The following is a 17,263-nucleotide window of genomic DNA, read 5'->3' as shown; positions in this document are numbered from 1 at the left end:
GTGTAGTACTCCAGCAGCAATATGGCGGACGAGATGGTTGTGTAAAGGATGACGAGGGGAGCTGAACTCCCACACAGTTTCCAGGATCTGTTTCAAAGCTGCAACCAAAACTGGATACTAAACCCTTTCAACTGCTCCGATCAGGCAAATTGATTGATTTGATGCATGTTCATCATAATAATAAAATATACATATTTCAGATAGAGTGCCACCTCACAGCAGAAGATAAATCAAGTCCAAAAAATAGTTTATGGTTGTGGTATTTATGCACAAAGATTTTCTTAGACTTTCTAAAACTTTCTACAAGATTATGCGTTATCACTGTTGATAGATCTGGTTTCTTTGGTGGCTCCTCCTTTTATACCCCAACAATCCTCTTATACATGGCAATAAAAAAACCCAGCAAACTCCACATAAAAGCTGAACACTTGTGATTCAGCCCACCTTCTTGCTGCAGGGCAGAGCCGCTTTGCATGTAAATGTGTATGTTAAAGAAGTTGATAAGAAAATGAAATGATTTTTAATTGGATTTTAGTTTTATTACATTCCAGCTTTCCTGGAAAATGGGATTTGTGAGATTGTCCAGAACTGTATGCACTCTACTGTATAATATTCCTGCCAGCCTCCAAGCTAGTAAGGTGATAAGTGTCCTCTGACAGCCAAAATATATAAAAGCTCCAAAAATAGTCTGTCTTTGACTAAATTTAACCACAGCTATGAGCAGCGAAGCCGTTATAGCAAAAGAGCTCATTTGTGGACATGATCCCGGCAACGGGGGTTGTAACAGCAAATCATCTGAGCTAAGGTTCAGTTGAAACGAGCTGGCACTGAGTGTTTCCATCCGCATGTATCCACATGAAGTCCAATTTATGATTGGGTGCAGTGAAGAGAAATTCCACAATGCAGATTCGTTTTCACATCAAAGGTAATCCAACTAAAATGGAAACGCCTTGGCCGGAGACGGCTGAGCTGGTGAGCGTTGCTCACACCCCGTGGTGTCTGCTAAAACCAACAGAGGAGTCGCTGGAACAGAAACCAGGCCAAATAATTACAGCATCAATATTTATTTCACCAAATTGGGGGGGAAAAAGGCAAAGAAAGCAACATAGTACAATTTTATGACACAGTATGAGCTTCTTTCCTCCTTTTATGAGTGAGAGAGGAATAGGGGGTATACTTCAATACAAACTGAATTCTTCTTGTGGGGCTTTTAAACTGATTACGACATCACAACGGTGGGGGCTTTGACCAAATGGTTTTGATAACTCCTTTATCAATTTCATCGTTTGGCTGGCCTATCCGCCTGGGAATTTGTGAGACAAAAAAACACCCTCCTACACCACCAAAGAAGACCAAGCTAACATAACAGACATTTTTTTGAAGACAATTTCAAATGATGTGGTTCAGTAACATTTTCTATGGCAAACTGGCAACGCTCCCTTTGTAAAGCACCAAAGGAAAACATGTTATTCAAAAAAGAGAGCTGTTGTTGCTTTAAAGCGCCCCGAGTCTGCAATTCAAATATCCATGATCAGTTTACTTTCTGGACGCCACATGCTCTGCGAGGGGAAGATTTCACGCAGGCTGAGAAAAAAAACTAAACGGGGCTCCGCTCTTTTCACTGGGCAGGCCCGATTGCACAAGACTCAGTCGGTTGTGGACATCGTCTTAAGTAAGAGAGCCGCGGAAATAGAGACGATAGATTTCAGATGAGGGCATCTGCATCTCTGTGTCTATCGCTGCTGCGGCAGGCAAAACCAAGACGCATCTGGTAAGGTGCGTGTCTCACAATCAACAGCAGCTCCCAGCAGCGAGACAGACTGATTACCCAGTGTTGATCATTAGGAGGAAGTGTAAAATAAATGATAAGGACATGAGCAGAATGAGAAGAAGCTGGCCACTTGCACTGGGTTGTTCTTACCAGAACATGGGTGAGGACGATCTTGATGAGCGGTGCTCCCGAATGGTTGGCCAACAACGCCGGTAAAGGCTCCACTTTCAGAGAGATCAGGCAGCTTGCTACCTGTATCTTGTGATCCTTGTAGTCGGCTGCTTCGGTAATCCTGTCATACCACAAAGGAGGAAAAAATACGGTAAAGATAAAGAGAGGCAAACGTAAACTAAGGGGAAAAAACACAACTATTTAGAATTATTTTGACACAAAAATGCATAAAATTCAAAATGAGAAGCCGGTTTTATGCTCTTTTAACACCGAATAAGTAGTCGTACAACTGTTTGTTAAGCGTTAATCAAATCTTAGCGGTTTATTTTTATCTTCATTTTTCACCTGACACCATTTTTTTTTAAATGGAGCTTTTGCCTGTTTTTTTAACCAGCACACACAATGTTTTCTACTAACACATGAGTGCCACACACAAGACCAGAGGAACGGAACAGTAGCACCGAGATGGGAATTCGGCCATCTGTCTTTTTAATGAATTGCGCTGACAGCCACCAGTAGTTTTTCAGCATCATCTGAAATGTGACATCAAACAAGCGTCTCTCTCAAGAGACAGAGGCACTTTTTTCACCCGCACAACAGTCCAGTAGGTCACAGTATTCATTCCCCTAGAATCTTTTTTATATTGTATGACAGCTACAAACTCAATGTTTTCTATTGGGATTTTATGTGATAGAGCAAAATGAAAACAAAGTCGAACATAAATTACCCATACCTTTCAAAGCTGTATACTAAAGTAAAGCGACGGCATTCAGGCCCGCTAAGTCAAGACTTTGTAAGACCAGCTTTCCCCTGGTGCATTGCATTATTTTTCGGCATTGCACAAATGTTTAATCCATTTAGCATTAGCAAGGTCCACCCCTTGGTAATTGGGAGTTGTTAGGGTTGTTATTGGCCTGCATGGAGGTGAGGATTGAGGTGATAACTAGAAGGAATCAACCCTATTGCTGTGTTTTTGAGAGATGGAACCTAAGGCCCCCTCCTATGTGTATGGTTGTTTTTTCTCTCCTAACGTAGATGGCTTCCTTCACCCCCCTTTCAAACCATCTGTCTTCTTTGTCCAAAATGTGAACATTTTGGTCCTCAAAAGAGTGTCCTTTGTCCTTAAGATATAGGTGGACAGCAGAGTCTTGTCCTGTCTGCTGTCCACCTACACCTTAAGGACAAAGGACGACCCAAATGTGAACATTTTGGTCCTCAAAGGACACTTTTTTCTCTTTAAGGTGCAGGTGGACAGCAGTCTTGTCCTGAGGAGGTAGCTTGAGTTTTTCAGAGACTCCAGCAACATATGGGATGACGATGATTTTGCGTTTATTCTTCTCACCATTATTTTACCACGGGTTCTCCATTGGATTTGGGTCTGTACTTTGACTAGACCACTCCATCATTTCAATCTGCGTTGATCTAAACCGTTTCATCACAGCTCTGGCTGAATGTTTAGGGTCGCTGTCCTGCTGGAAGGGGGATCTCTGTCTTTTGTAGCCTCTAACGTCCTGCAGGGTTATCTCGCGTTAAACAACACCCATCTTCCCATCAACTCTGACCAATGTTATAGCTGAAGGAAAAAACATCCCCACAGCATTATACTGTCACCATCTTATTTCAACGTGGAGATGAGGTGTTCATGCTGTTGCGCAGTTTTAGTTTCTGCCATTAAAGCTTGGGACATTGTTGCATAAACTAACGGTTCTTTGAAAGTTTCAAAATTGTTTAGGATGGTGCACTTCTTAGCCGGCAATATTCCCACAGACATTCTTTAATAAACCCATGAGGCCTGAAGCGAACAGCTGAACTGAAACTGAATCAGGTACAAAATCTTTTTACAGTTTTTTTTTCCTATGGTAACTGGGTGCAAGATTAGATGAATCACAGTAAAGGGGTTTGATTACAAGTGCATGCCAAGTCTTAAAAACAAACAAACAAGAAAACAATTAATATTGATTCTTCCTCTTCTCAATTAAAAAGATCCCACTTAAATCAAAAAAAAGAAAAATGGATTGGATTTTGTGGTTGCAAACGTGACAAAAACCTTAAAAAACGTCAAGGGGAAGTTATCTTTTTCCAAGGCACTGTCGCTTTGATTTTGTGAAGTTTAAAGTCACCCGATTACAGTTTTACCACCCTTGATAAAGATAAACACAGCAAAGTAGACGTCTCAAGACGATGCAGGGATGTGACAATAACCGGGAGGGTGGTGGCGGTGGGGGACCGATATGGCACGTTAATAGCAGGGTGTATCAGTCAGTGGAGGCTGAGTGGCGAGATGAGCGATAGGCAAAAAGTACAGATAAGCTCTTGGCTCCAGGCTTCATCTGTTCTGAGGTTCGGGAAGCTTGAGCCCGTCGGACATGATTTCCCACACAGTTAGCACAAAGAGAGGGGCTGGGTTTGTATTTCCTTTAAATAGCTTGAACGTAAAAAAAAAAAACAAAGCCCTGGAGTTGAAACACTAAAGGCCACCCCTCCTCTTACCTTGTCTTGACGGGGCTGATTTCTTTGTAGTACTTATGCATGTTGTGGTAGAAGAGGCCAACAATGGTGGTTTGAGCTGAAGAAAAGGAGCAGACAGAGGCGGAGTGTGAGAGGCACCGGGAATGTACAACGGGACTGCTAAAATGCTCACAAAGAAGGCAAGTTAATTAACGTGGCCTCGCCAACGCACAACAGCACCAGCCGGCTAATATGACAGCTGTATGGCCTCGCAAGCGTGAAAGGGAGAAAGCCGCATGGTTACAGGGAACGCTTATGAAATGTTTACATGACTCGGTGGCAGACCAGAAGGTCCAGTCCCCCTCCCCTCCCCTCCCCTCCCCTCCCCTGACCTGACCTTTCCTGCAGCTTGGTCCCACCTCGACACAATGAGACGAAAAAAGAACGTGGAGGAAATTCCTAACGACCCTGTTCCTCGTTCAAAGGTCTTCCAGCTGAAACCCGCCGAGAATGACAAAAAGGGGCAACAGATGTCAAGCAAATGTGCTCGAACGCTCACAGAAATATTATTCCGACAGCGAGTTTAAAAGAAGAACATAGGCCTCGGTCAGTTTGCTCGTTCAGCTCGCCGAATGAAGAGAGAGAACAAAGAGAAACCCCATCTAAACCCTCGACTGCTCGGCAAATTTTTTTTTTCTGTGCTCTATTAGGATATAAAAGCTGCCCTTTGAGCATTTTATACTGCCAGGTATTCAGGCCAATGACTTAATTTGGCCCCGGCTCCCTCGTGTCAAGCTATAACATCCATTCCATTTCAGTACAAGTTTGTAAATGAATTATTGAAACAGTTTATTTCTGTATTTGTACGCCAGGACACTGCATGGAGGGGCCAGATGGAGCCAGGGGAATCTGCCCTGAACGTAAAGTCGAACAAACAACGCTTTAATGCCCGCTGTAATTACTCCTCTCCCTCGGTCCACTGCAGGGGCTCATTCCTTTTAATGACTAAGTGAAGTGGAAAAAAAAAGCGAAACGCCTTTTATTCGTTCTTTTTAACTGAAACGGTAACTACCTACGTTAAAATCATAGGTGGTTTTCTACAGGGCACTAAAAAGCCAAAGGCTTCCACCCCAAAGCCCATCTTTGACTGCATGCTGTTTGCCCTCTTCCATCTCAGCCGTTACGGAAGGCAAACAACAAGAACCTCCTAGCTTGATATTTTTTTATGCACACTCAGGTTTTGTGGTCAAATTCAAATGGGAAAAACCACCCTGCCCATCACAAAAAAAAACAACAACAGAGGAACATATTGCAGCATTTATACTGACTCTGCATTGTAAATGCCTCCCCGGGTACCGAGATGTAGTTCTTCCCCTGTGTGGGAAAGCGGTAATGTGACAGATTGAAGTTCTGTGGCAGTTTCATCAGAGAGTAATCTGTGCGGGATGAGAGTTTAGAAAATAAAAACAGAGAATAATAAGATGAGAAACAAACAATAAAACCTATGTTCTTTGTAAAATAAAAGGCTGGGGAGACACATGGAGAGCTGACATGTTTCTGACCTGCAACCAAAGACTTTCCACCCAGGGTAAAGGGAGAGCTGGAGCTGAACTCCAGCTTGGTCACCATGTGTCCCATCACTATGTCCACTGTCTCAATCAAACTGCTGACCACCGGGCCGGACTGCTGGTGAAAAATAAATACGGACAAAGGTCAAAATGTCTACCTTTTACTGTCTTGCTTTAGTTGATGGGATTTCCGTATGTTTCTTCCACAAAAGTAAACAAGGGGAAATTAAAGAGACAGTTTTAATTATTTTGTAGTTCACTTGAAAAAAAAATCAGCTTTACAGAAAAACAATGTGTTTTAATCCCAAACGTCTTGTGAAATGCACCTTTGTGTTTTATGGGGATTTAAAGCGATAGAGCAAAACCCTAGAATTTCATAAATATGGAGCTGAAAAGAAATTACACATTCATTTCAATCTATCCGTCAAAAGAAAAATCTGGACTTTGCTTGGGGCACTCTATCGTATCTGGCTGTATGTTGTGGTTCCTTGTCCTGATGGAAAGTGAAACTCTGGTCTGATCTAAAGCCTTTTGCATTTTTCATTCAGCATTTCCATGTATTTAACTCAATCCATCTTTCCTTTAACTCTGACCATCTCCCATGTACCCTCTGAAAAAAAAGTCCTCACCACAGCATAATGCTACTACCACCATGTCTCCTTGTGGCAAAGGCTGGTGTGATAGTTTCAACAGATCCTCCCAATGAATCTGTGGATCTCTGGAGCTCCTACTACGGGCTTTTTGGCTGCCTCTGATTGTTGCTCTCCTTGCCCAACCTCTTGGTTTCGGCCATCTTGCAGTCATGCCAGTTATGCTACAGTTCTTTTAATTTTCCGATGCTGGATTGAACAGCGTCTCATGAGGAGTCCAAAACTTGGCACATAGTTTCATAACCTACCCCTGTATTAAACTCTACAACTTTATCCCTGACCTGCTGTGTTCCTTGGTTTTCATGATACTGTTTCTTCATTAATTTTTCCTAGCAAACACTTCAGGGAACAGCTACATTTATGTGAGGCATAATGCCCAACGTGTTCATTATCAGAAATGAATGGACGACGGCGATGCAAAGTTCATTCATTTCTGTTAATGGACACCTCGAAGGGCAGCCTCCCGCTAATACTGTGGTCATTTACGAAATAAATAAATATTAAATTAATTATAATACTTGTTAGTACTAATGTTTTTTTCACAGTTCAAATAGTAAGTTTTTCATAAGACGCGGAAAGAACTTTTTTATAGTTGTCCTATAACACAGACACCCTGCAGCCAATCAGAATTGTGTATTCACCCCACACTGTGGCATAAACTGAGATTAAATTACACACACCTCTATTTACTAACTCTAGGACTTCTACAGGCGGTTGGTCGCATCAGGTTTTTTAAAAGGGGAGCGGAGTAAAAGGTACCATTTTCCTTCCACTTCACAGTTTCCATCACATAAACATTTGCCATCGTTTTCAAATTGCAAATTACTGTTCATGTCTGACAGGAACATGTGGGTTGCAATTTTTACTTTAAAAAAAGCAAACAAATAAAACAAAACAAGGATGCTTGTTATGAGCTCCGGCAGAGCAAAACCCGCAGCATTGTTTGAGCGCCGACATTTGACCGGGATAACTGTTGATTAAAGGAAGCATGCGCTGGTAACAACTTTAAGTCTGCCAATCATGCGAACCATCCTCCTTTAAGGCATTCTGTTTGATTGGAAACTGTACTAATGTCCAGACCTACTGCCTTTTACTGTCACTGTTTCAAGCACCTCTCATGCCAAAAATATACAGTGTTGAAAAGTCAGAGTCAGTGACCGCTTCAGTGTCTTGGCTCCAAGTAACCCGTCAGATTGTTCCTGCTACATTTAGTCACGTTTGGACGTTATACAACAACAGCGTGGCCTCGTTTACCTCTGGCAATCCTGGAGAGGACAGAACTTCTTCCACACTTTTGAGGAAAGCCTGGATGGAAGAAAATTAACATGGTGAAACATCTGCATCAGCTGCACACGGGTGGGCACTGTTTCTGTGTGTGATCATGTGTTGAACGTGTAATTGTAATTGTAGTTTTTTTTTGTTTTTTTTGCTCCAGGACCTGTGTGAAGTTGTTGGCGGCGTTGTTAGGAATTGTCCTGTTGGGCAGTGTGCTGAGGAAGTCCAGCGCAGGAACAGTGTTTGGCCCCTGGGAGCTTTGGACCACCTCCTGATGACTGCTGATGACAGGAGAACTCACTTCAAAAGCTCTCTGGGGAGACAGCACATAAAGGATGTGGAGGCAATTTATGGATAAACACAGAGCTCCAGCGTACACACAGTGTTTAATGACTGAATCCAGGGAATACTGAAATGTGATTTAGTGTTGCTGTTTCTCCATACAGTGTGTTTAGAAGAACCCGTTTTCATGCAATGTAGAGAAGCTGTTTAAACTCTCTTCTAGTTTGTGATTTTTTTTCCTACTCTCAAAGCTTTTATAAACAGGTCCCCTCACATGTGTTCTCAATATCTTTCTTCTCATCTATTGACAAAAAGAAAAACAATGCCTCGATGAGTAATGAACTGTTTGTGCATATTGAATCAAACGACCCGTTTTCCCACTTCTTTTGGTGTTTATTTTAGTCCAAAACGCTTCAAATGATTTTTTTCCCCCATACCTTTGCTTCAGACCTGCTGCATTACCTTTTAAAATCCAGAAAGTTTGAACGTTAAGCTTTATCTTGTTGAGTCCTGAGTCATTTCTCCCCACCAGCATTTCGCTGTTTTGCAAGTTTGGTCCTTTCTAAGCCGATTTGTTGCAGTGCAAAAAGGAGATGCCATGTTTCATCTCAAAAAATGCATCACTTTGTACCTCCCCTGGGGACGTTTTTTTTTTTTTTACCTAGTTTTAAATTTTTTTTAAAAGGGATTTTCAGTATTCCGCTGATGGTCTAATGCAAGTTAATGTGGTTGTGTTACCATGATAAATATTATCAACCAGTGGGATGCCACTCAGAGCCATTTTGCTTTGATCAGGAGTCATTATTTCTCACTTGCCCTAAAGGAAATCCACCACAATCAATGTAAACACAGTGTAAGATGCCGGAAAGTCCCCACAGTGGGTCAGTAAAGGATTATTCTACACTATTCCATCTAATATTGAAAAAATGTATACATTAAATTTAGAGAAAGTTCTCAAGATTTTTTTAAAATAATGATTTGTCCTCATAATATGTACATCTACATATTTGACGAAGAAACGACACGAAACAGTGCGAGCCACAGTTTCTAAAAGAAAAGTGAGCTGCACCACACAAGTCAATAAGAGAATAAGCTGTAGAGAGAAATTTGGCAAGTTTGGGCATGGGCCCACCCCACATGCTCAACTCTGCTGCTCAACCAACCAATGGCTTTTCCTTAGAAATGTGGCACCATTTAAAGGCAAGTGAACCGCCGTTTCTTATCCGTACTTCGATTACAAACCCAAACCCTGTGAGGCCTCAACTTGAACTGTGGGGCTTTGATCAGACGAGAGGCATTAGATTGAGCTTTTTGGCAATGACCACACAAAATGTGGAAGAAACAACATGCTCACTGGTAGGTATAGTGTAGGACCTGTGGGTCTTTTTACTCTCCAAATGCCAATAAAACCTGATTAGGATGCAAACCATCATAATCTCTAAGAAATAATGGGATGCTTTCAATAAAAAAACTGGTGAATTATTTTTTTTAAAACATTTTTTAAAACGTTTTTTACAGAAATGCATAATCAAACAAAAAAATTAGCCTTTTGGACATTTCAGTCTCCTGATATACGTGCAATAGAAAAAAGATGGAGTGAGCTAAAGAGAAGATATGACCCAAGAATCTGGATCCTTCAAAGAGGGATGGCCTTAAATGCTGTAGGTTAAGACTATTGGATTGGAAAAAGAGGGTCGTATAAAGGAATGACAGCAGAATAGCAAATATTCTAGTAAAAAACAATAAATAATTATTGATGGCCTTTTCCCACGCTCAAATTAAAGCTTGGATTTTTCAGTGTGGCAATGTACGGATATGGCTTAGGTGTACGAGCTGGCCAAGGGGCAGAATCATGCAAACAAAAACTTCAGGGACACTTACGGCCGTGGCTGCAGTTGTGGGGGCATCCAAGGCATTTCCGTGTGTTGTGGCAGAAACCATATCCTGACCTAAAAAAAAAAGAAAGGGGTTCTTTTGAAGTACACAATGCTCACTAGACTGTTGACCTGTATATCTGCATGTCTTCTTTTCTTTTTTTTTCTAGTTTACACATTCCTTCCTTTTTATTGTTGCTTTGCTATTTGGTGCTTCGGGAGCCTAACCAGGTCTGGCTGTTGCTCCGTAGCTGGATTTTATCAGCGTAAAGCTTAGATGTGATTGCACTCACCCGTCATAAAAGAACAAATGCCAGAACTAGAGACTTGTAACCTCCATTAGAGACGACTGATCAAACACATGTTGCCACTACAGACTCTACAGAGTTTAGATCATTTCTATGTCTTTACCCTCATGTAATGAAGCCAACATACTATAAAATTACCATGTTTGGGTGTGTGTTAGGGATATTGCTGCTCTCCTTTGATCATAAGTAAAAATTTTATATAAAAGGAGAGTCATTGATAACTGAAAATAGATATTGTTAGCAATAAAAGTCAGGCTGCTGGTGTCCAGACAAGACTTGTAAATTATGCTGCTTCCAGAGATGTTTTCGGAGAAGAAAGGAAAGCTCTGTGCATTTCTTAAAATGCTTATCGCATCACAGACAGCTACCCACCACCCTGAGGAATCAGTGTGCTTCAAACACAAATGAATGAGATTGGGCTTGCCATACTCATCATTTCACCCTGGGATTTTCCAAGACAGCAGCGGGATTTTCTAATTTGGATTCACACTCGACAGAAAGTTGTTATTCCTAAAATAATCCTCCATGTCCATTTATGGCTGTCCACTGACCGGAGGAGGTAAACAGAACAGAAACATTCAAGAGTGTGGAGGTTTGCTCCTTGCATGTTGTAACTTGTCACATTAAATTAAAACGATCTGCCTTCTGCAGCTCAACATGCCTCTACACTTGGATAGATACTTAAAAGGCAGAACTATTTCAGCTGTGGGCTTCAATTGTGTGAGAGTGGAGGAGTGTGTGTCCATGTGCACACGTGTGTGTTTGTGTGTATGAGAGTGTGTGTGTGTGTGTGTGTGCGCACAGTTTATGTTATTGTTGTTTTGCCTAAATGTTGTAGATGAGATTTGGCACAAGGAAGGAAGGAAATTTCATTTTAATCCCTGTTTCCTCTGAGCTAAAAGGGAGGAGACGTTTTAAAAGACATGGCCTGTGCTAGAACGAATGGGTATACTTTCCAAGAGAGCGTTTTTGTCCTACCTACAGCTGCACCGTAATAGAGTTTGATCTGATGGGGGGAAAGGGCCCTGTTCCAGATGATAAATTCATCGAAGGCCCGTGTTACGTGACGATGCGCCCTGTTGTTCTCAGTTTTAAGGAAAACATCAGAACTGTGGTCCCCAGAGTTCTCTGAGTCACGGCCGCTTGAATCAGCTCCATAGAAGGTCCCGTTGATGTAGACCTTTAGGCCGTCCTTTTTGGTCCAAGTGAATAGAACGTGTGTCCAATATGGGCCTAAAAGAGCAAAAACAAAAGAGGGAAAATGTTTATGTTTACTAAAAACAAGTTTAATAAGACAGAATTTTAATGTGAGTGCTCTTAGATAAGGGAACATTAAAACATTTATTAACAAAAGCAATCTTTATATTTACAGAAAACAGTTGTTGCATTTGCTTTTATCTCCATTCACAGCTCTATTCTCACACATGAGCGAAAAGACAACGGTGCATGCTATTTGTACTCAGAGTCCAGGTTTCCCAGTCAAAAAATACAAGAAGATGGCCTCCTGAAGCTGGTTTTAAGGATAATGAGATGGATTTCCAATATGGCTACTAAAACTTCCATCATTCTGATGTTCTGTATTTCTTTAAAAGAGAGACACACATAGCGAAGGAAAATTGCTTTTTGTAAAATTTTCCTTTTAGTGTTTTAAGGCATAAAGTGAACATTAGACATTGTTAACGTATCGTATTAAGAAATCCCACTCATTTTGTGATCCTCCTTGGCTGTGACCTCCTTCCAGGATCTGAGCTCTTACATGAACAAATCAAATACAGAATACTTATCTGTTGTTGTTTTTTTCACTCTCATGAAGCACACAGTTATAGTAAGTACAATTAAAACCTAACTAAAAACAACAAAAATTAAACTAGATATTTATAATGACTTACAAGCTGCATTCTCTTCACTTTAAAAGTATAAGTATGGTTTATATAAGTGCCTCATTTATGAAATTGTCAGTGACAAATACTCCAGTTTGTGTTTTTTTTTATGAAAAGAGGTCTTTTGTCATGCTGTCAACTCAATTAGCACATATCTAACATTTAGCAGGCCTTTCTACAAACACATTTATTGCGACTCATGGAAACCATTTACCTAAAACGGCCCACCCTCCATACACACCCAAATGCATGACTTTGTGCTGCAAACCTGCCGTGATTATAGATATACTGTATTTGTTACAGATAAATGCGTCTCTGTCCCTGGTTCTCAAACTGTGGTACAGTTATCACCGGCGGTTCTTTGAAATAAATTCTGGCATTAATTAATAGTAAAGTAAATAGCAGCATGATAATAGGGCTCTTACACTGTTCTTTTTACCTGTGAACCCAAACTTAAACATATTCCAGTTCCAAGTTGAACAACTAGTAAATTTTTTTAATGCTAAGTGACCAAGCTAATGGCCTGCCAATAAACTCTGAAGCCAGGCGAAGAAGGCTGTGCAGTAATGTGTGATTGATTAGTTCAGATATAAATCATAAGTGTAAAAGACATTTTTTGTTTGCTTATAAAAAAAAAAAAAAGGTTTTCCAATGCACACTGTCCGATTTAGAGATCAAGGTTAGTGAGAAAGCTCAGACTTATCATCCTTTTAGGAACTTTTCTGATCATTTATGCAACTTTAAATTTGCAAATTTCTGCTTTTAAGTTAAAATGTAACTCGTTAAAAAAACCTTGCTGTTCAAATTTCCGTTGCACTTCTATTTTAATAAGTCACACAAAGATGCTGTAACTTGGAACACCAAGCAGCTGTTATAAAAAAGGTTGATAACCACTGATCTACGGTATGTGATTAAAAAAAATCCCCTTAGGTCTCAACTGCTAGTATTCAGTTCTCTCTTTTCTTTACTCGTTTCTTTTCATGTTTATGAAAAACCTAATTTCATCTAAAAATATTATCATGATTGCTGTGAAATAGTTGTCAGCGATCCCGTTCTGTGTGCAATGTGCGTTTTAGTACTTATAGAACCAAAAGCGCTGACTGATTGTCGCTTAGCACTAAACATGAAAAACTGGAGTGGATATAAAGATTATAAACAATATGAGGGACATATGTCTTTGTATTTTGACTTAATGTTTAGATGAAAGCATCACGAAAGGGATGAGTATACAGTACAATGCTTAATGAGCTCAGTAAACATGTTTTTGTTATGGATGAACTATCTTGGATTTAAATAGTTTTCACAGCGCAACATATGCGTCTTATTATTCCCCAAAACATTTGCAAGTATGAAGGGCAAGGACCTAGATGAACAACAAGAAGTTCCCAAAAGACAGTATGGTTAGTGTCTGAAAACACATCTGCCCGAAGACCACAATACATTTCCTTTTTGCTTACAATATAAACCATATGTGCCAAGACCTCCCCCACATCTCCGATCGCTCCGATTTCTCTCTGAACGCGGCTCCATTCTCAGCTTTCATTCACAAAGCTGGCCACATAACGCCCCGAGGTTGGCTGAATCCTGCTTTAAAGTTTTCCCTCACACTTGGGAAAATGGGAAGAGGGCACAGCTGACAGATTGGGACATTCTGTCCCCTCTGGCGTGTATCTGTGTGAGAATCGGGTGCCGTTTGATCCTCTGGAATAGAGAACTCGAATCCAGATTGCGTTATGACGCCGAGGCATGAAAGGCTGAGCAGCCATGGGCACACCATCATGCTACTATATTAGTTATACACTTTTAAAATCTATTCTAACAAGTTTGCACGTAAACCTTTTCCCTGGCAACCACAGCTCAGAGTGGCAGCGGCTGCCCCAAACTGAAGGAGCTTCAATCATTAGCCCTGTCACTCCACTAGACAAACCCAAATTCACGCTCCAGCTCAAAAATCTCCTCAGCCTTAAGTTTTACGACAATTTGAATTAACTTTATATCAAGTTTACTCATAGAACACTTCATTCTCTTATTTCACTCTCTTTTACTTTAGAGCTTAACTCTAAATTAGCTTGTTGTTAATTACTAATCTAGTGTATAACTCTGTCTGTGTGTTTTTTGCCAGTCATGCCCGAATTTCCCCATTGTGGAACTATAAAGCTATTTTTATTATCTTATCTTAACACAAATCCTGCAAACAAGCCTTCCTGCCTTCTCAATCCACACCCTGAACATGAATATGACTGACCCAACATTTTCAGTTCTGAATTCAAACCACCTAATGTTGTTAGGATTGAGCATATTTTGAATACTACCTTGGTTAAACAATGTAGTAATTCAAATAATGGCTAACATTTGTTAACTTTTAACATGTAAGCGTTATGCACAGGTGAATGGTTTATTTGTTTTGGTTGACACATTGCAAATCCTGTAATCTGCTTACATAATTATCTTTATTTCACATAAATGTTTGTCAACATGTGCCGTTCTATTGAGTTCGGCGCGTTAAAATAAAATCTATCCACACCAATCCCGATCATCAGGCAGGGAAATTTTGCCCGATGTTTAGGATTGGATCAGATGCACAGGAAATGACAGCATCTTGAACAAAATGCAAATTGTGCACTGCTGCACAAAGATTTACGAAAAGACGTGCCAAGTCAACTGTGGGAGCATATGGAGTCCGTTAAACCCACGAAAACAATGAGTGTGTACAGTCAAAGATTTGTTCAAATTAAATGCATTCCTGATGGATGCGCACGAATATTTTCCTTAAGTAGTCTCGTGTTATGAGAAGAGTGTTCGTTTGCAGTACCTGAACTGGGAATTTCCGCTATCCATCTGTGTTTGTCTCGCGTGTTAAGCTCCACAAATCCTTTTTGAGAGTCTGTAAAGACTGAGAAGCCATTGGAGATAACTTTTGCTCCGGACGCTACGGCGAAGTTGGAACTGGCCTTTTGGTTTTTCCAAAAGAAGGAGAATGTGATACCTAGAAAAAAAGATTTTTCAAACAATTACAGATTACGTGCTTTTCCACATAACTACTGTTCAGTACAACATATATATTACATATATTTTTACATCCAGTTAAAAAATAAACATACCCTGTTTTCCCACTGTCTGACATGAAATCTGACTAAGCTTATCTTTTTCTTGGAATCGTTTGGGATCAGCAATATTATTTTTATTTGCTGAATGCCAGAATAATCAGAGACAGTTTTTATTATTTCCTTCAAGTTAGCAAGTTTACATACTTTTCCTTATCGATGGCAGAATTGTCTTTTAAACTGTGTGGATTGGGGTAAATGTTTTGGCCATCCTTCCACAAGCTTCTCACAATAGCTTGCTAGAATTTTGTCTCACTCCTCGAGACAGAGTTGTAGAATCAGAGTGACGTTTGTCGCACGTCTTGCTCACACACACGCACATTTTCAGCTCTGCCCTAAAAAAAATGTCTACGGTACTGAGATCAGGGATTCATGAGGGCCGCTCAAAAATATTCACTTTGTTGACTTTAAGCCACTTTGTAACTAATTTGGGGATATGTTTTAGCCATTTCGCATTTGGAAGTCCCATTTGTGCCAATGCTTTAACATTTTTGGTGTCTTGAGGTGTTCCTTCAGGATTAACACAAAATGTTCTATTTTGTGCAGTGCACTCGTCCCTCCTGAAGCAAAACAACCACATGCAACAGGCTGACAAGAGCCTGCCTTTTTTCCTCCAAATATAACAATGGTGGCCAAACATCTTACTTTTAGGTCCATCAGACCACATGACTTGTTTCCAAAAGAAAGGTCTTTGACTCTCAGTGCTTTTTCCTTCTCTTTTTAATGTTGCTTTTGGAGTTATAACTTCTTCCTCTCTGAGCAGCCTTTCGGTACATGGTGGTGTTGATTTACTTTTACCGTGGATAATGCTACAGCCAACATCTTCATGAGGTCTTTTGCTTTTGTTCTGGGGTTGATCTGAAAGACATGTCACACCGCCTGCTGGACACCCTGCAGCTTGCTCAACGGGCAAACAGGTCAATCTGGGTCTACACTTCATCCTGCTCCACCTTCGACCGTTCCAGGGACATACACCAGGGTCCTGTTGGTAGACTTCTGCTCAGCCTTTAACACAATCGACGCTTGACATCCTCCACCAGAAGCTGACCCAGTTCACAAGGCCGCCCTCCACCTGTCAGTGGATCACCAGCTTCCTGACCGACCACCAGCAGCAAGTGAGGCTCGGTAGCAGCTTCTCCCACCCAGGAAAAAACAGTTCCCCCCCCCCCCCCCCCCAGGGAAGCGTTCTCTCCTCTTCTCTCCATACACTAATCATTGCACATAAAGACTGTGGAAATAAAACAAAACTCTCCTGGACATACTGCCCCTATTTTTACCCCCACCCCCCAGTAATGTTTTTTTCTGTTATAGATTGTAGATTGCTGTTCTGCTTACCGCTACTTGTCCGCCTGTTTTTTTTTTTTTTTTTTTTTTTTTTTTTTACCATGATGTGAGCTTTGGAATCTGAAGTCAAATTCCTTGTTTGTTCCCATAAACTTGCCGAACACAGTTGATTCTGATTCTGATAGACACATTTCACAACAAAACACGTTAACCTCTGAGGCACAGAACCTGTCTCCTTGCAAAGCGGTAAGACCGCTGTACGTTCCCACGGCGTTGATATTTGCATATAATTGATAGTTACCAGACTTGTGCAGGTCCTCAATTTTCTTTCCGAAATCTTAGCAGATGTCTTTTGCTTGTCCCCATAATAACGCACGAGCATGGTGTTACATTAAAACACTTCTGCAGATGTGCAGAGAAGCTTACAAGGCCAAGACATATTCATCTGGGCTTCATTGTATTGTATGTCATAGTAATGTACATGTGTGTAAGCTTTTGCAAAAAAGTATGTAACCAATTCTCCCCAGAGAGATACTTCTCATTATTCTGGTATTTAGCAAATAGAAACAATTTTAGTAATCCTATCTAACCTAAGACAGATGATGTCAGACAAGGGGGAAAATAAGCCTGTGTCTTTTTTGCGCAGTT

The 17,263-nt window shown here is 40.7% G+C and overlaps 1 protein-coding gene across 2 annotated transcripts in view; it reads right to left on the bottom strand.

Annotated features, from left to right (window-relative positions):
• The window catches only part of adgrd1 (adhesion G protein-coupled receptor D1), a 46,702-nt gene that overhangs the window by 26,639 nt on the left and 2,800 nt on the right, over nucleotides 1-17,263 (bottom strand). For both annotated transcript variants that reach the window (XM_036144550.1, XM_036144551.1), the window contains 9 exons: nucleotides 15,040-15,213; nucleotides 11,326-11,580; nucleotides 10,047-10,114; nucleotides 8,047-8,196; nucleotides 7,863-7,913; nucleotides 5,953-6,076; nucleotides 5,719-5,826; nucleotides 4,433-4,508; nucleotides 1,922-2,063 (listed from right to left, as the gene is read on the bottom strand). In XM_036144550.1, coding sequence (XP_036000443.1) covers nucleotides 1,922-2,063; nucleotides 4,433-4,508; nucleotides 5,719-5,826; nucleotides 5,953-6,076; nucleotides 7,863-7,913; nucleotides 8,047-8,196; nucleotides 10,047-10,114; nucleotides 11,326-11,580; nucleotides 15,040-15,213 — 1,148 coding nt within the window. The remainder of the gene's footprint in view (nucleotides 1-1,921; nucleotides 2,064-4,432; nucleotides 4,509-5,718; nucleotides 5,827-5,952; nucleotides 6,077-7,862; nucleotides 7,914-8,046; nucleotides 8,197-10,046; nucleotides 10,115-11,325; nucleotides 11,581-15,039; nucleotides 15,214-17,263) is intronic.

This window comes from Fundulus heteroclitus, chromosome 12 (assembly GCF_011125445.2).
Source record: "Fundulus heteroclitus isolate FHET01 chromosome 12, MU-UCD_Fhet_4.1, whole genome shotgun sequence".
NCBI classification, from domain to species: Eukaryota; Metazoa; Chordata; class Actinopteri; order Cyprinodontiformes; family Fundulidae; genus Fundulus; species Fundulus heteroclitus.
Note: the sequence above shows the minus strand (reverse complement) of the source record. Positions and strands in the feature narration are given on the sequence as shown.